We start from the raw sequence: 19,279 nt of genomic DNA on the forward strand, positions 1-19,279 counted from the left end.
GGGAGGGAAGAACGGAGTTCAGACACCCCCACTGCTGTAGCTACTGGAGGAGACGCCGTAGCTTTGAACGTTGTCCGATGCCACAATTGTGGACAGACTGGGCATCTTCAGCGGTACTGCAAGAAGCCACGTCAGAACAAAGGAGCCAAGGGAAGTTCCACGAAGTCTGAGGCGTCAGGCAGAAGTCATGCCAAGTCACAGGCGAAGCCTGCAAAGGCTTTGATGTCCCTAAAAGCCACACCACAAGTGGGGAATTCCTTCGTTTTAGACACGGGAGCGACGGTTCACATGACCCATCGCAGGGATTTGTTTTCGTCGTTTAAGAAGCAAAGCTTCGTTGTACAACAAGCCAACGGTCAAGAGCTGGAAGCCACCGGAATTGGGACTGTGTATCTTAAAAGTCTGAACTTGACTATAAACAATGTTTATTTGGTTCCAGAGTTGAGGTACAATCTGCTCAGCGTTTCGCAGATTGCCAAGAAGGGACTAAAACTGTCCTATGATGATCAACACTGCGAGATCTACAAAGATGGAGAGTTGTATCTTTCTGCCAAAGAGAAAGATGGACTGTATTTGTTGACTTTTGATCAAAGTGATTACATGGAATGTAATTCTTGTGATTCTAACATGATTTCTTTTGCAGGTGTAGCCAAGAAGAACGCCAAGCAGGTGACCTCGAGGGTCGACAAGGCATTTCAGCGGGTGTATGCTGATGTGATTGGTCCTTTAGCACCATCTAGAGGCAATGCAAAGTATTACCTAATATGTGTTGATTCTTTTACAGGTTTTGTCTGGATTTATCTTTTGGAGAGACCGAAAGAAGCCTTAGAAAGGTTTAAAGAGTTTTGTGACAAGGTTAAAAATATGCATGATGCTGACATAGATTGTCTTTGCACAGATGAGAAGCCAATTTTTCTCTTACAGGATTTCCAGAGGTTCCTGAAGAAGAAAGGGATAAGACACAAAATTGCAGCTTCCGAAGAAGCTTGGAACAGATGTGTCTGTGTTAGGGTGAACAAAGAATTGCAAAAGGGAATGCATGCGCAATTGCTTAGTTCACATCTGCCACATGAGTACTGGGCTGAGTCGCTAATGTCATATACTTATACGTGGTTGAGAAAGTTTTCAAAAGAGTTGGGAAGTTCTCCTTTTGAGAAACTGTTCCATAGAAAACCTTCTGTTGCCCATTTCAAGGTTTTTGGGTCTCATGTGAGAACAGAAGCTCCAGGTGGAGTAAAGAATGCCAGAGGCATTTTTGTGGGTTATGAAAAGGGTCTCTACAGAGTAATTTTGTCTGAATCTGGAAAGGTGATTCTCACAAAATTTCTAGAGAGTGCTCCTGAACAGGAGAGAGTGATTGTTCACACATTTCCCACAGGTGATGATGATGATTCTGATGATGATGATGATGAGTTTGATCTTATTGAGTTCAGTAGTACTGATGATGACAGCGATAGCTCAGACAGCTCAGTTGTCACAGTCATTGAGAGGAAATCTCACGTAATGACTAGACCCTCAGAAGAGGAGGATGAACCACTGATTAAGCTTAGTACTGGTTCTCCAGAGAGTTCAGAGGCTGAACCAGAAAGCAAGGGAGAGCAGCACCTCTTACGTAGGTCTGAGAGAGCAACGAAGGGTGTACCACCAAAGAGGTATTCACAAGAGTTTGCTAACCTAGCTATTGCATGTGTTGCTGTTGTAAACGACCAAGGTCAAATTGAAGCTGTGTCTGAGTCGGAGACAAAGGCACAACAGAGAGTTGCTAACCAAGGTAATGCAGAAGCACTTATTCCTTGGAAGTCACACAACCAGAGAGGTACATTGGTAAAACCAATGGCGGGTAGTTCCAAGGGTGGAACTGAAACAACAGGGGAGTGTTATAAATATAACAACTGTTTGTTTTCTTCTCTGGATGACGCTTTGCTCGCTGCACGCATTGATACTTTAGGGGGAGTATGTTATTCTAAAGCAGCAATGCTGCAGCAAGCAAAGGCCCCAGCAGCTCAGTCAGCTGCTTGTGGCTGCAAAGCCAAACAGGATGTGTGTGACTGTTGCCATGGAAACAAAGGGGCAGTCCACTCTGTACTGAGCACCGGATGTTAGCTCAGTGTGTGTGTCATATGACCTGTACAGGATGTACATGGGTGGAGTTTGGAGTTTCTCTCTGTTTGTTGAAGAGAGCAGACATGTTTTCTCTATATGACTGCTGAAGACAGGAATAAAACATGTAGATACATTTCTGTCTGTGTCTGATTCCCCTCCCTGGGGATATGCTGGAGAGCAGGGAGGAGGAGAAGCAGTTTGGTGTGTTTTTCTCACAGCCTGAGGAAAATCGCCGGAACGGACCTCGTGTGTTTTTCCTACCGGGAGTCGCCGGAGGGAGGTCGAAAGAATTCAGCCGGTGCCTGGAGAGATAGGCACATACCTCTGACCGAGCCTGAATCCTGACAGTGACAGCCCTTCAGACAGCTGAAGCACCTCTTACCTCCTCTCAGTTTCCTCTCCTTACAGATATGCAGACAGTTAAGAGTACATTGAGGGATGTGGGTGGCGCTGTAGGTTAAACCACAGAGCCTAGGACTTGCTGATCAGAAGGTCAGCAGTTTGAATCCCCGTGACAGTGTGAACTCCCGTTGCTCGGTCCCTGCTCTTGCCCATCTAGCAGTTCAAAAGCACATCAAAGTGCAAGTAGATAAATAGGTACCACTCCGGCGGGAAGGTAAACGGCATTTCCGTGCACTGCTCTGGTTTCACCAGAAGCGGCTTAATCATGCTGGCCACATGACCTGGAAAAACTGTCTGCGGACAAAGGTCGGCTCCCTCGGCCAGTAAAGCGAGATGAGCGCCACAACCCCAGAGTTGTCCAAGACTGGACCGAACGGTCAGGGGTCCTTTTACCTTTAAGAGTACATCACCTACAATGCTCAACCAATGTTTGCTTTTGTTTATTATTTGCTTTTGACATATTTTTAACTTTTTATTATTTCACCGCCCTGTTTTATGTTTTCCTCTTGTTGTAAACCACTGCGGTACATTTTATGACACTTGTTTAGTCGTTTAGTCGTGCCCAACTCTTCTTGAGCCCATGGACCAGATCACGCCAGGCACTCCTGTCTTCCACTGCCTCTTGCAGTTTGGTCAAACTCACGCTGGTAACTTCGAGAACACTGTCCAACCATCTCGTCCTCCGTTGACCCCTTCTCCTTGTGCCCTCCATCTTTCCCAACATCAGGGTCTTTTCCAAGGAGTCTTCTCTTTTCATGAGGTGGCCAAAGTCTTGGAACCTCAGCTTCAGGATCTGTCTTTTCAGTGAGCACTCAGGGCTGATTTCCTTCAGAATGGAGAGGTTTGATCTTCTTGCAGTCCATGGGACTCTCAAGAGTCTCCTCCAGCACCAGAATTCAAAAGCATCCATTCTTCAGTCATCAGCCATCTTTGTTTCCATGAGAACAATAATCGTATCTTCTTGTCTGAGTTCAGATCAAATCTCTACATGTTCTGATGACATATCTAACCATGTGCTATGATTCTATAATAGCAAGCTGCTGCCTGATTCTTTTTTGCTTTATTGAATTTTGATTACTTAAAGTTGAAGAAGGGATAAATAAGGGTGCTGGAGTGAGTTGTTGCAGATGGAAGCTATTATGACTCCGGAGTCCAAGAAAAAAATGAAATCCGGAATGAAGATTTCTCTTCTTCAAGCAAAGAGGTTCCTACAGACCTTCTCAGCTGTGAAGCTCCAAGCTTCTCCAATCAATTTGGAAGTCATAACCTGTGTCGGCACAATTAATTAAATTGTTATACATCACTTCGCAAATACCTCCGGGAAGGAGGGCTTCCTCGCTCCTGTACACAGAGCGAGGCTTCTTCTTCCAAGGTGCTGGCATTAATCAATAGTTGTTCTGATCCCAATATTGGCTTTAGATGAGAGCTGCTTCCTTGGTGGCCCCCTAGGGGAGCAGCTCTCCGCGATCCTGATTACCGTTAACAAAACAAGGCCGTTGGCTCATCAAGTCGCAGCACCCCAAGAGCGAGAGAAGGTGAGCGGCGCTCAATACATCTATACTGCCGTCTTCCATTGCTTGGCTATAGCAATGCCATTCCGTGAGAGAAGCGATTTCTCCTAGTGCAACAGAACTTAGCTTCTGCCGTGGATGCTTGAGCTGAGATTCCTGCATTGCAGGGGACTGGACTAGATGGCCTTTGGGCGTCCCTTTCAACTCCACAGCTCTATGATTCCACGATTCCCCTCCCTCTCTTCCCCTCGCCCCACCCCCAACTTTAAGGAGATGGTGGGTGCACAAAGGGTGGAGGTGGAGGAGAGGGAAGGAAGGTCCGTTGCTTGAGAGGAAGCTGTTCCACTTGAGCAGTGGACCAGAAGAGCATGAGAAGAGCACCTGCAGGATCAGGCCAATGGCCCACCTGGCCCAGAATCCTGTCCTCTCGGTGGCTTGTGGGAAGCTCGAAAGCCGCTGTCGTGTGGGGCATGCAAATTAGATAGGTTCACATTAAAATACAAAATGGATGTCTTTCCTTCCTCATCTCCAGCAACAAAATTCCTACCTAACCCCCCCCCCCCCAACATCACATGCCATACTGCAGATTTCCTTAGCCATTCCTAACACACAGGGGCGTAGCGTGGGTTGCCAGGTCCCGGGGCAGGACAAGTGTTGCACCCCCTGGTGGCTGGCAGCGGTCAGTCTCTTCGCCGGCCAGCATCTAATCAAGGGAGCCTCTCCTTGCAAACCAGCTCCAGCCTGGGAGCAGAGATAAGGCAGAGAAATGGGATGCCAGGATTGCCGTTGTGTCGCCTCCCCCTCCTGTCCTTGCAGCGAGGCACAACACACAGGTTTCCGGCAGTGCTTCCCCCCCTTCCACTTCCTCCCTCCTCCCTCCCTCTGGGCTGGCATGTGCAGGCATCCCAAGGTGGCTTGCCTCCCCATGGCTTTGGCCTCAATGAGGGACCCTGTCATGGGGGTGCCTGGCTGCATCCCCCACTTCAGAAATTTGCACCTGGTGCCACGGTCCCCTGCTCCCCATGCTACACCACTGCCAATACAGTACCAGGATGTCTCCCCTCCCACTTCTCCAGGCTGCCTTGCACTCCTTTTGGCTTCTAGAGGCAAACCCTTGCCACTTGTTGCTGCCCCATAAAAAGTTCCACAATGGGAAAATTCACAGCAAGTATTTTTTTGGGTGGGGGGAGAATGCGGTGTCACATTCTAAACAGATGTCCCTCTTGCACTCTCCAAAATGAACAGTGGAGCAGTGACTGTGATAAAAACTATAATCACTTCCAAAGCGGCTGTTTTTGGCAGTCCTGATGGCCTTTGGATGGACAATGAATCTTCCCAACGTTGTTGAATGCTCATTGGACAAGCTAGCACCATCCCTGGCATTGCCCTAACACTCCAAAAGTCTCTTCCGTCAGGCTGTTCTCTGTTGGGAAAGCACATAGCCTCAAAGCAGGCTGGGTTTTCTCAGAAGGCCTCATAAGTGTTCCGAGGCAAATCCTTTCCCCAAGCCGCGGATGCTATAAACAATATTTTCTATGCAGCGCCAACGTGAAATGATTGCATATAAACTCTGGACGGAAACCCCGGCAATAACTTACCTCTTGTCCTTTTGGATATTGTGGCTTGATAAGGTACATGATGTAAACATCTGATTATATTGTGCCTGGTGGCATTTTTATGCGCTAGGTGTCATCCCCGAGGATGGTAAAAGCGGATGGCTGAAATTGCTTTTGGACACGGCTCCATGCTGCAGTGATGGTTTTGCGCCCATCAGCATGGATGAGAGGAGTGGGAAGGGGGAACAGAGGGCTCAGGCACACTTCTCTTTTGCCCCCCTCTTTCCAAGCACAGGTCCGAATTTAAAGGTCCGAGCGCTCCTTCCCCTTGTGAAAACCCACTCTCTAAAGCTGAAGTGCAAAAAATGGCAGTTTGGGTTTTCTGTGGGTTGCTGTTTGCTCCAATTTAGCTATAAAGATCACATTATCGTGGGGAAAGCTCTAGGGCAAAAAGGGCGCTTGTACATGGAAAGGTTAGTGTGGATATGCCCAGAGACAGGCTGAAACTCCAGAGCAGGGGCGCCACAAGGGGGGGTGCGGCCCACCCTGGGTGTCATGCCTGGGGGGGGGTGTGACAAAATCTCCCCAGGCGTATCAGTGTGACAGCACTTCCCTCCCCCCCGGGTGGACGGATTTTCGCAATTGGCGTGATCGGCGTTGCGAAAATCCGCCCACTGATCGCACAAATATGCCAGCTGTATTTGCGTGATCGGTGGGGTATGCTGGCACCCCCGGGAGGATCAGCGCGCCCCCAGGTGCACGTCATGCTTGCCGCTCCAGGTGCCCGCGCGGTTTCCTCCATCACTGCTCCAGAGGTCTTCACTGTCGCATCTCACGCTTTGCTCTCTCCCTGTTTGTTTGTGTTTAAGCCTATTCAGGACAATGGGCACAATTCACTGGAAAGATCTCCTGCACACCCACCCAGACCACGAGAATGAATGGAATCTGTGCAACAGCCTCACCCCGGTTTTGCCCAGGCCCCATTAACTTCAGTGGGTCTTGGGTGGGAGAACAATCCCAGGAGATGGTGTTCAACGTGTTTGAGGAGGAAGCTTCCCTCGTACGAACACAGTAAGAGTCTTGCTGGGTCAAGCCAAGGGCCCGTCTAGTCCAGCATCCTGCTCTCTCAGTGGCCAACAGATAATCCCAAAGGGAAACCAGCAAGCAGGATTCAAGCACAAGAGCTCTCCCTCGCTTTCCAGCAAGCGTCACTCAGAAGCATTGGCGCCTCCAACTCTGGAGAGTCCCCATGGCTAGCAGCCATTGTTAGTCCTCTATGGAAGTGAGAGCTGGACCATAAAGAAGCCGATTGCCGAAGAATGGATGCTTCTGAATTCTGGTGCCGGAGGAGACTCTTGAGAGTCCCATGGACTGCAAGAAGATCAAACCTCTCCATTCTGGAGGAAATCAGCCCTGAGTGCTCACTGGAAGGACAGATCCTGAAGCTGAGGCTCCAAGACTTTGGCCACCTCATGAGAAGAGAAGACTCCCTGGAAAAGACCCTGATGTTGGGAAAGATGGAGGGCGCAAGGAGAAGGGGACAACAGAGGACGAGATGGTTGGATAGTGTTCTCGAAGCTACCAACATGAGTTTGACCAAACTGCGGGAGGCAGTGGGAGACAGGAGTGTCTGGCGTGCTCTGGTCCAGGAGGTCACAAGGAGTCAGATATGACTAAATGACTAAACAACAAACAACAACTTTTGAAGCCATCCAAGTTGGTTGGCATCGCCACCTTCTGTGGCAGGGAGTTCCACAGTATAACCTTGTTGCATGCAGCACAGGTGTGACCCCAGACCAGGAATACATAGGCTGTGTGAATCCAGCATCCTTTGAAAAGCACCAAGATCATTATTGCAGCACAAGCTTTTGCGAACAACACTATTATTATTGTTACCTTTGGCATGGTCCCTTCACATCTCCCAAGAAAGAAAGGATGCATCTCAAAGGGAATAAAGGGTTGATGATCTGCATAGCTACACCAATGGTGAGAATTTAGGGCCATTATTCCCTGTGGACCTCAGATATGCAGATGACACAACCTTGATGGCAGAAAGTGAGGAGGAATTAAAGAACCTTTTAATGAGGGTAAAAGAGGAGAACACAAAATATGGTAAAAAAAAAAAAAATGAAGATCATGGCCACTGGTTGCATCACCTCCTGCAACCTCCTCCAAAAATGAAGGGGAAATGTGTGTGCGTCCTATGGGGTGAATGCAGGCTTTCGCTGAAGCCTGGAGAGCGAGAGGGGTCGGTGCGCACCGACCCCTCTCGCTCTCCAGGCTTCAGGAAGCTATCTGCAAGCTGTGGGAGAGCTGTGTGACTTCGCACAGCTCTCCCACATCTAGCGGAGAGCTTGTCTGCACCCAGAAGCTTGGGGTGCGCAAAGCTCAGCACGCCCCAGGCTTCCGGCTTCACGCAGCTCTCCGCTAGCCGTGGGAGAGCTGTGCGAAGTCGCGCAACTCTCCCACAGCTTGCGGATAGCAGCCTGATCTGGGGGCTGGGGGCGGGGGAAGCTTGGGAATACATTTTTTTTCTTTATTTCCCCCCAAAAAAACTAGGTGCGTCCTATGGGCCGGTGCGTCCTATGGGGAGAAAAATACGGTACTTTCTTGGGCTCCATGATCACTACAGATGCTGACAGCAGTCACGAAATTAAAAGACGCCTGCTTCTGGGGAGAAAAGCAATGACAAACCTAGACAGCATCTTAAAAAGCAGAGACATCACCTTGCCAACAAAGATCCATATAGTTAAAGCTATGGTTTTCCCAGTAGTGATGTATGGAAGTGAAAGCTGGACCATAAAGAAGGCTGGTCGCCGAAGAATTGATGCCTTTGAATTCTGGTGCTGGGGGAGACTCTTGAGAGTCCCATGGACTGCAAGAAGATCAAACCTCTCCATTCTGAAGGAAATCAGCCCTGAGTGCTCACTGGAAGGACAGATCCTGAAGCTGAGGCTCCAAGACTTTGGCCTCCTCATGAGAAGAGAAGACTCCCTGGAAAAGACCCTGATGTTGGGAAAGATGGAGGGCACAAGGAGAAGGGGACGACAAAGGACGAGATGGTGGGACAGTGTTCTTGAAGCTACCAGCATGAGTTTGACCAAACTGCGGGAGGCAGTGGAAGACAGGAGTGCCTGGCGTGCTCTGGTCCATGGGGTGGGTCACAAAGGGTGCAGGTGGAGGAGAGGGAAGGAAGGTCCATTGCTGGAGAGGAAGCTGTTCCACTTGAGCAGTGGACATGACTAAACAACTAAACAACAACAACATTCTCTGTGGGGTTTTTTTTTTAGAGAGATGTCAGCAGAGGATACCCATGTTGTGATTCCTGCACTGTGGGAGGTTGGACCAGATGGCACTTCCAGCTCTGCAGTTCTATGATTTTTCCAATCTTGAAAAAGGTGGTATCAGGGAAAAGCAAGTCCACTCTTGTCTATGAAAGCTCCTGCTGCTCCAGTGAATTTGTCAGTCATTAATGTCTTTAATTTTCAGACATTTTCTTTACTGCTACTCTTTCTAGATCGTGTGTGTGTGTGTGTGTGTGTGTGTGTGTATCAGGGCACTTGCTTCTGTAAAAGCTCCAATTTTCAGCCATTAAACAAGATCACTTTGCAGAGGAATGAGGGTGATGATGAAGTAAATTGCTCAATTTGCGCGCACGCACGCACGCGCGCGCGCGCGCGCGCACACACACACACACACACACACACATCCATCCTTCCAGCCACGTGTAAAGTGGCTGTTTAATAGCAGCAACTGGAACAAATAACATGAATGGCTTCACTTCCAACAGGAATGTACTATTTTTGCCCATTTCATGAGAGTCTTAGGGCCAAGCTACATATTACACCGGAATGCAGCACTTAAGCTCAAAAGAGACATTGTAGAGTCGATAAAGGCTTAGAAAAGGGCCACCCAAATGGTTAACTGGATGGAGTGCCTCTTCTGCAAAGAAGGGTTGCAGCGCTGGATTTTTAGTTTAGAGAAATGGCAAGTAAGGGGGGACATGATAGAAGATGAAGAAGAGTTTGGATTTGATATCCCGCTTTATCACTACCCGAAGGAGTCTCGAAGCGGCTAACATTCTCCTTTCCCTTCCTCCCCACAACAAACACTCTGTGAGGTGAGTGGGGCTGAGAGACTTCAGAGAAGTGTGACTGGCCCAAGGTCACCCAGCAGCTGCAGGTGGAGGAGCGGGGAAGCGAACCCGGTTCACCAGATTACGAGTTTACCGCTCTTAACCACCACACCAACACCGGCTCTTTTAATTATTATTATTAAAAGAGGATTGGACAATTACATGGAAGAGGAGAGGGCTGTTGATGGCTCCTAGCCAGGATGGCCAAGCTCTGTTATTGGCAAAACCTATTTGGTGTTTCATAACTTACCGTATTTTTCTCTCTATAACACTCACATTTTTTCTCCTAAAAAGTAAGGGGAAATGTCTGTGCATGTTATTGAGCGAATGTGTGGTCCCTGGAGCCGACTGGCCTGAGTGCAGGGGCAAAAATCAGGCAAAAATCAGATCGCGCACTGCAGAGAGGAGGCTGCTGCTTTCCTGCATTCTGCCTCAGGGTCTTATTGCCCACCCTCTTCTGTTTTCGGTTGCTTTGTTTACAAAGTTGTAAAAGCTGTTTTTGGTTGCTGTGGTTACAAAGTACAGATCCACATGGATTCTCAGGATTTTTGCATTGGCCTACCCCAAACTCACCGTCAAATCACATGTCTGTGGCCACAGCATGAAGCACCAAAATGATACATCCACTGTTTCATTCAGCATTTCTTTTCTTGTTTTCCTCCTCTAAAAACTATGTGCGTGTTATGGTCAGGTGCGTGTTATAGAGCGAAAAATACGGTACTGACTAGTTGTAGGACCTTAGCCAGACCTAGCAGAGTACATGTAGAATCCATGGAAGCAATTGGTAACTTGGGTGTAGACAGGATAGACAAATCAGGAACCAGGAACTTGTAGTTAGGTGTTTATTATATACAGTGGACTATTTACAGGAACAGAACACGGCAGCAGTACTTCTGTATATGAGATGCTGTGAGCCAGAGGAGGCGACTGTTGCTCTTGTGCTTGCTGGTTCCCCCCAGAACTGCTGGCTGGTTCCCCCCAGAACAGGTCCCTGGACTAGGTGGGCCAGTAGCCTGATTCTGCAGGCTTCTTATGTTATGTTCTTATTTAATAATAATAATAATAATTTATTATTTGTACCCCGCCCATCTGGCTGGGTTTCCCCAGCCACTCTGGGCGGCTTCCAACAAAGATGAAAAATACACTAAAATGTCACATATTAAAAACTTCCCTGAACAGGGCTGCCTGTGATAATTTCTAAAATTCAAAATTAAAATTTGGAATTTTAATGCGTGCAACTTGCCATCATTTTCAGGCTGAACCTGCGGTGCAGCAATCCTTGCTTCTTAACAGGTTTCCGACAGCCACTTGAACACATGGGAAACGGGGAAACTGCAACTCTCCCCAATTGTATCTAGGTGACACTGCAAAAAACCACAGCACTGTGATTTTTTTGTGCTGTGATCTCCAGGCACAATGTAGCTGCTGCAAAACGGTGACTTGCAAAAATAAAAATAAAAATTAATAAGAAAGTTGCAATGTAAAACTTCAGAAATATGTGCGTGCACAGAAGTCTTGGCAAAGCCAGAGACTGCAACTTGTGTCTTTGCATCTGGAGGGGAAGAAATACCCTCTCATCTTATATAGACTCACTCATTTTACAAGAAACCAATTATGGCATTCTAAGATAAGATACCACATTCTATTTATAGCCCACCACAGAGTCATCGCAGACCGAATCTTACATAATTGCTTCCCAAAAAAGGAACTGGAGTGCCTTAATAAGGTGTTCTGCAGGATCCTCATTTGCCTTCAGAAATAACTCTGAACTCAGTCATGCAAGCACACCTCCTCACTGAGCAAAAAGCCCTCCCCATGTAACACCTCCACATTCTTTCACATAATAGCAGCCAGATTTCATAATCTTTACTTTGATCGCTTTTCTGATTGCCACGCTAAAAGCAGGTGACTCGGATTCTATAGAAAGCCATTTCCCTCACCCTGAGAAAAGAAAGTGCAGCGCCAGACCAAGAACCTAAACATATTATCCCCAAAATGCAAAATTAAAAAATGGGGTCAGTGTGGCACCTTCCAAAGGCCTTTAAGGAGCCATTGAAACTTCCAATTCCTTCCGTTTAGACATCAAGAGTGATCAGCAGTCAAAGACCCCCCAGAGCCGGACTTTGTAGAGACCATCACCTAAACCCCTGCAAGCAGCAGATATCCTCCCTAAATGATATTTGTTGGAGGCAAATAGCTCAGTTGGTTAGAGCATGGTGCTGACAATGTCAAGGTTGCAAGTTTGATCCCCGTAAGGGGTAGCTGCATAATCCTGCACTGCAGGGGGTTGGACTAGATGATTCTCTGGGTCCCTCCCAATTCAACGATTCTATGAGCTAAAGCTTCTATGAGCTAAAGCTTCTGGAAAAGAAAAACACACCTCAATTTATCCTGCCTTATGGAACAAACCCATCTTAAGCTAAACAAAACAGGATCCGATCCACAAAAGTTGTCACTATAAAGCTGTGAAAGGCACAACAGATTAAGAAGGTGAAATCTCTAGAATTTTATTACACTAAACTGGATCACAAAACCGCAAAACTATAGAGTTGGAAGAGACCCAAACGGTCATCTGGTGCAATCTCCTGCAATTCAATGTATCCAATGTATCATTTAAACAACAACAACAACACACTGTGACTTGGGAGAGGGATTCGATTTGAACTCAATATTTCATTACTAAAGAGCTTTCCCCAATCATACAAGGGTTAAGAACACCCATCACATTGTCAAAGGTGACCATCACCTTCTGTTCTCCAAGATACCCAAAGCTACCTCTTTTGGCTTGCCTTGGGCCAACTACACAATAAAGTTGTGAGTTTGTGGGGCCAGTTTGAAGGATGCCCCAACTTACTTCCAGTTCTTGGGGTCCTGTACCCAGTGAGGGTTAGAATCTAAATAAAGGGTTCAACTCTTACCAAATTACCAGACATGTTTCTTTGCAAGACAATGACCTTAGCTGGCCACTCAAATGTCTTCATCAGCATCCCAAAAGGATGGTTCAAGTTGCAAGAGCTACAACTGACGATGCCTTCCAGGCTAATGGGGGGGGGGCTTTCCTCCACCCACCTCACCTGTCTGCTAGGTAGGAGAACAAGAGCCAGAGAAGTGTGTGTATGAACTGAACTGGAAGAAGGCTGGAAGCTGGAGACACAGACTTGCTTGCTTTGCGCTGGATCCAAAACTGTGACTAATGGAGAAGCAAGATCCTATGCTCAGGTTGCATTTATGTGTAAATAAAACCACACATCCCAAAGACATTGGAGTCACTGATGATCTTCACTCCAAGGAAACCGAACCCAGGTAACTGCCTGGAACCCCCAGAGTCCCTCTCTGCTGGGAGATTGGGGTACACGCAACAATACTGATTTACCCCGCACCCAAGACATCGCTGTTGGGTAAAGCTGAACCCCTGACAACAAAGGAGAAGCCACAAAACTCTCACACAAATCTGTATCATGAAGCAGGTTCCCAAACCTACCCCCAAGACTCTGTGGAGCTCAGGAAAACCTCAGGCGCTTAGCACCAACAGTGGATGGTTCCAGAGAAAAGAACTGGCCCAGAAATGCAATCCAGACTCATTTTTACAAAACAGGATGGGGGGGGCAGGGGGGTGTGGACTTACACTGCACTATGAGCTGCACCAGGGCTTCCCTTGGCTTGACGTTAAATCCATTGTACTGGCTGGTCTGACACCTGTAAGTCCCCGTCATCTCCCTCGAGACGTTGACGATCCTCAGGATCCCATCGTAGCTCTCCATCTGCATAGTTCCATCGGGCATGGGGACCTCCTTGTCCGCCCTGGACCAGAGGATGATCGGCTTGGGCTTCCCGGTCACCTGGCACTGCAGCTCAACTGTGTCTCCTTCCCTGGTCACCAAGGGCGACTTTTCTTGTGGGACTGTCAGGTTGGGTGGAACTTCAAATGGGGGCAAAGGGGTGGGAGAGAGAAAAGGGAGGAAAGAGAGAGGGGGGCAAAAAAAGGGATGATTAGTACTTAGAAGTTCTCTGCATATGATGCAAGCATAGGATTGCTCTGTCTGTCAGGATTTACAGCATATATATATATATATATATATATATATATAGTGGTGCCCTGCAAGACGAACGCCTCACAAGACGGAAAACTCGCTAGACGAAAGAGTTTTCCGTTTTGGAGGTGCTTCGCAAAATGAATTTCCTATGGGCTTGCTTCGCAAGACGAAAATGTCTTGCGAGTTCCTGCGGGGTTTTTTTCCCTTCCCCCCCCTTTTTCTAAGCCGCTAAGCCGCTTATCCACTTATCCGCTAAGCCGATAAGCCGCTAAAAGCCGCTAAACCGCTAATAGCGCTAATCCGCTAAGCCGTCAATGGGCTTGCTTCGCAAGACGAAAAACCGCTAGACAAAGAGACTCGTGGAACGGATTCTTTTCGTCTTGCGAGGCACCACTGTATATATATAAAATATGGTTGAAAATGTGAAACTGTGCAAATTAAATGCGGGGGGGGGGGGACTCTTTTGCACCGGGTGACCCACGTGGAGCCCATGCAAAAAGATTTTAATCTCTCTGCTTTGCTTGCTAGGCTGGGGATGGTCTTGTGGATAGTTGGATGGCCCTGTGAGATCCCGTGAGAGCATCACAGAGTCTTGCCCAATAAACAAAGCAGAGAACTTTTAGTTGTGGGGGGGGGGGAGGTATAGCCTGGTTGGCGCACCAGCTCCAGAAGGCATGAATGCATATATGGGGGCAGTTCCAAGGAGGCCGTTTGAATATATGCATTTTTGCATATCCGCACCATCCCCAGAACATAAAGATGCCATTGTACAGAAATTATCTGGGCTTTTCAGAATTTCACATGAAGCAGGACAAAGAGGGGAAAACTCCCCCTTGCAGTAGACCAACCACTGTGCACTCCATCTTCCTCAATGGCTGCTGCTCACAGCACCAGAAGTGTGGGAAATTAGCAACCAAATCTAACAATGCATATTCTTGCTAGTTAGAATCATAGAATCATAGAATCATAGAATCCAACCCCCTGCCAAGCAGGAAACACCATCAGAGCACTCCTGACATATGGTTGTCAAGCCTCTGCTTAAAGACCTCCAAAGAAGGAGACTCCACCACACTCCTTGGCAGCAAATTCCACTGTCAAACAGCTCTTACTGTCAGGAAGTTCTTCCTAATGTTTAGGTGGAATCTTCTTTCTTGTAGTTTGGATCCATTGCTCCGTGTCCGCTTCTCTGGAGCAGCAGAAAACAACCTTTCTCCCTCCTCTATGTGACATCCTTTTATATATTTGAAGATGGCTATCATATCACCCCTTAACCTCCTCTTCTCCAGGCTAAACATGCCCAGCTCCCTTAGCCGTTCTTCATAAGGCATCGTTTCCAGGCCTTTGACCATTTTGATTGCCCAAATAGTTAGCATAAGAAGGGGTTAAGACCACAGAGCTGTATTGCTGATGGGCAGAGACTCAGACCATAGAAATGTAATTGGTAGAGAGGGCTCTGTGTGATGTCATTTCCCCTCCTCTCTTGAGCAGGAAGAATCAAAGAAGTATTTCCTGTTCCTTTCCTCTCTCTTTCTCTTTGACCAGCGATGGGAGCAGACATGGATCCTACTGTTCCATCTCAACCACACGCCTCAGGTCTGTTTATAAATAAATCATATTTTAAACTACTTCTCAGCCTGTTGTCTGGATCTTTGTTAAGCAAGGGAAGAAAAGGGGGAGGCAGCTTGCTTCTCAGCTGGACTTAATTCGCTTCCTGTTCCTATATGCTTTCCGTTTTTCCGCTAAGGATCAGACTTTAAACTCTTCTCAGTGTATGTTCAACCCACACACGTTGGCACCTGGAGGGATAAATTGCCATTAATATATCCTCTCCTAATGGGACGCAGGTGGCGCTGTGGGTTAAAGCCTCAGCGCCTAGGGCTTGCCGATCGAAAGGTCGGCGGTTCGAATCCCTGCGGCGGGGTGCGCTCCCGCTGCTCGGTCCCAGCGCCTGCCAACCTAGCAGTTCGAAAGCACCTCCGGGTGCAAGTAGATAAATAGGGACCGCTTACCAGCGGGAAGGTAAACGGCGTTTCCGTGTGCGGCTCTGGCTCTGGCTCTGGCTCTGGCCAGAGCAGCGATGTCACGCTGGCCACGTGACCCGGAAGTGTCTCCGGACAGCGCTGGCCCCTGGCCTCTTAAGTGAGATGGGCGCACAACCCCAGAGTCTGTCAAGACTGGCCCGTACGGGCAGGGGTACCTTTACCTTTACCTTTATATCCTCTCCTATGTATTGAAACATATCCCACAAGAAGTAGATAAAAAGAAGTGAAAAAAATAACTTACTTTTCCATTAAAACAGGTATTTGTTTTGCAGGCACAATAATATTGAAAGGTGTTTAAAAAGTTTTAGAAATGATTGGAGGATGGATGGACGGTTGGAGGTTGGATGGCGGCTAACAGATTGAGGTTGAATCCTGACAAGACAGAAGTACTGTTTTTGGGGGACAGGAGGCGGGTGGGTATGGGGGATTCCCTGGTCCTGAATGGAGTAACTGTGCCCCTGAAGGACCAGGTGCGCAGCCTGGGAGTCATTTTGGACTCACAGCTGTCCATGGAGGCGCAGGTCAATTCTGTGTCCAGGGCAGCCGTTTACCAGCTCCATCTGGTACACAGGATGAGACCCTCCCTGCCCGCGGACTGTCTGGCCAGAGTGGTGCATGCTCTGGCTATCTCTTACTTGGACTACTGCAATGCGCTCTACGTGGGGCTACCTTTGAAGGTGACCCGGAAACTACAACTAACCCAGAATGCGGCAGCCAGGCTGGTGACTGGGAGTGGCCGCTGAGACCATATAACACCGGTCCTGAAAGACCTACACTGGCTCCCAGTACGTTTCCGAGCACAATTCAAAGTGTTGGGGCTGACCTTGAAAGCCCTAAACAGCCTCAGCCCAATATACCTGAAGGAGCGTATCCACCCCCATCGTTCTGCCCGGACACTGAGGTCCAGCGCCGAGGGCCTTCTGGCGGTTCTCTCATTGCGAATAGCCAAGCTACAGGGAACCAGGCAGAGGGTCTTCTCGGTGGTGGCACTCGCCCTGTGGAACGCCCTCCCATCAGATGTCAAAGAGAAAAATAGCTACCAAACTTTTAGAAGACATCTGAAGGCAGCCCTGTTTAGGGAAGCTTTTAAAGTTTAATAGGTTATTGTATTTTACTGTTTTGTTGGAAGCTGCCTAGAGTGGCTGGGGGATCCAGCCAGATGGGTGGGGTATAAATAATAAATTATTATAATTATAATTATAATTATAATTATAATTATAATTATAATTATTATTATTATTATTATGATGTTGTTGTTGTTGTTGTTGTTGTTGTTGTTGTTGTTGTTGTTGTTGTTGTTATTGCTCTGAGTAAGGCTTGCCGTTTTTAAGAAGTCTCGGCCGAGCCATTAGTTGCAGCCTAGGAATTTACTCTTGTCATGATTGCAACGGGCACATTTATTTAAAGGTAACAAAATACTCCAGCAGTTGCTTTCGGAATGAAGAGAAGGTTGTTTCTCTCCTTCCCTGCCAGGCTCATCTGGGGAAGGGAGCAAAAGCACCGGGAAGAACAGGCTCCCTTTGGTCTCTTGAGAGTGTGACATTCAATTAGTAAGTGCATTTTGCAGATAAAAAGGTCAGTCAAAAGGAGGAGAGGCCACCCTGACCCACCACTTCCTTGCTCAAAGAGCTTAACACAGTTTCCAACTGTGACTCACCCTGTACGATAAAAAGGGGGGGCAGAGAAAGAAACAACTTCTCCAGATGCTTAAAGAAATGACTCAGAACAGGAATCCTGATGGATGTTCTGTAGCAACCAGCCTGTGCCCTAACTTTTGGCGAGGTTACCCTAGTTGAAGGTAAAGGTAAAGGACCCCTGGACGGTTAAGGCGACTATGGGGCTGTGGAGTTCATCTTGCTTTCAGGCCGAGGGAGCCGGCGTTTGTCCACAGACAGCTTTCCGGGTCAAGTGGCCAGCAGGACTAAACCACTACTGGCGCACAGAGGACCGTGACGAGTGCCAGAGTGCACAGAAACGCCGTTTACCTTCCCACCGGAGCAGTACCTATTTATCTACTTGCACTTTGACATGCTTTCGAACTGCTAGGTTGGCAGGAGCTGGGACAGAGCAGCGGGAGCTCACCCCGTCGCGGGGATTCGAACCACCAACCTTGCGATCGGCAAACCCAAGAGGCTCAGTGGTTTACACCACAGTGCCACCCAAGTTCCCTTCTTTTACCTTTACCTAGTTGAAGAGGAGGAGAAGATGGGATAAGCTGTTTGAAAGTCAGATGATGATGATGATGATGATGATATCATCATCATCATCATTATCATCACCACTTGTTTATTTAATTCACAAAGTTTATATACCGCTTGATTGTAAACAAAAGTGATTTACAAAAAGATAAAAGAAGAAAATCTGGGCAGGCTTGTCTAAAAAGGAATGCACTGGAAAAAGCACCGTGAAGGTGCCTGCTTGATCTCAATAGGCAGGGAGTTCCACAGAGTACATGCTGTCTCACTAAACGATCAGTTTCTCGCTAATGCAGAACTGGTACCACGTGGCAACTGCCAATTCTGCCAATTGAAGCGACTGAGTGGGCCCATGTGGAGCAGGGAGATCTTGTAGGCTTTTGCCAAGTCAACTCCAAGAGGCTTACAAAACAACTTCCAGAAAACAAACAACCATACAGTATATCAAAAACATTAAAACACCCAGACTATTTACAGAAATATTGTAAAATTAATGAATGTTAGAATGATGTTGGATAGAAATTAAGTGGTTTCCAGCTGTAATGTTTAAGAGATATGAAAAAAAAAAGGTCTAGAAATAAGTAATAACTAATGGTGAGGATTTGCTGAATTAACATTTTGAATTGGAATACAAGAAAGGAAGGTATGAGGAGGTCTGGAAAATATGTTAAAAGAAAATAAGTAATGAAAACGTTATTTCTTTTTTAATTATTTTTGTATTGTTGTATTTTTGTTGTTGTTTTTTTCTTTTTTCCTGTTTTGTCTTGTATTGTGTTGCTTTTTTTTTTGGAAAACTTTAATAAATATTCTTTAAAAAAAACCAAAACAAAACAAAACAAAAAACACATTAAAACAACCAGAAGTCAGGAGAGGGCTGCTGCTCCATCACACCATCATAGAATTGTAGAGGAACAGCAGTTTGGAAGAAGAAGAGACTGAGAGACAATGGGAAAGCCTTCTTCATATATCTGAAGGGCTGCCCCATGGAAGATGGAGCAGGCTTGCTTTCTGCTGCTCTGGAGAGTAGGACCTGAAGCAATGGATTCAGATGACAAGAAAGGAGAGTCCAACTAAACATTAGGAAGAACTTTCTGACAGTAAGAGCTGTTCGGCAGTGGAAAGGAGCCATCGGAAGGTGGTGGACTCTCCTTCATTGGAGGTTTTTAATAAGGTTGCCATCTGTCAGGGAATCTTGAGCTGAGATTCCTGCATTTCAAGGGGTTGGACTGGATGGCTCTTGGGGTCCCTTCCAGCTCAACAATTCTATGATTCTGTGATTTTAAATACACCTGGGGAGTCAC

The 19,279-nt window shown here is 47.2% G+C and overlaps 1 protein-coding gene across 2 annotated transcripts in view; it reads right to left on the reverse strand.

Annotated features, from left to right (window-relative positions):
- MDGA2 (MAM domain containing glycosylphosphatidylinositol anchor 2) overlaps positions 1–19,279 on the reverse strand; it is a 422,386-nt gene that overhangs the window by 116,112 nt on the left and 286,995 nt on the right. For both annotated transcript variants that reach the window (XM_079987502.1, XM_079987501.1), the window contains exon 8: positions 13,333–13,626. In XM_079987502.1, coding sequence (XP_079843628.1) covers positions 13,333–13,626 — 294 coding nt within the window. The remainder of the gene's footprint in view (positions 1–13,332; positions 13,627–19,279) is intronic.

Source organism: Podarcis cretensis, assembly GCF_951804945.1.
Source record: "Podarcis cretensis genome assembly, chromosome: 1".
Taxonomy (NCBI): domain Eukaryota; kingdom Metazoa; phylum Chordata; class Lepidosauria; order Squamata; family Lacertidae; genus Podarcis; species Podarcis cretensis.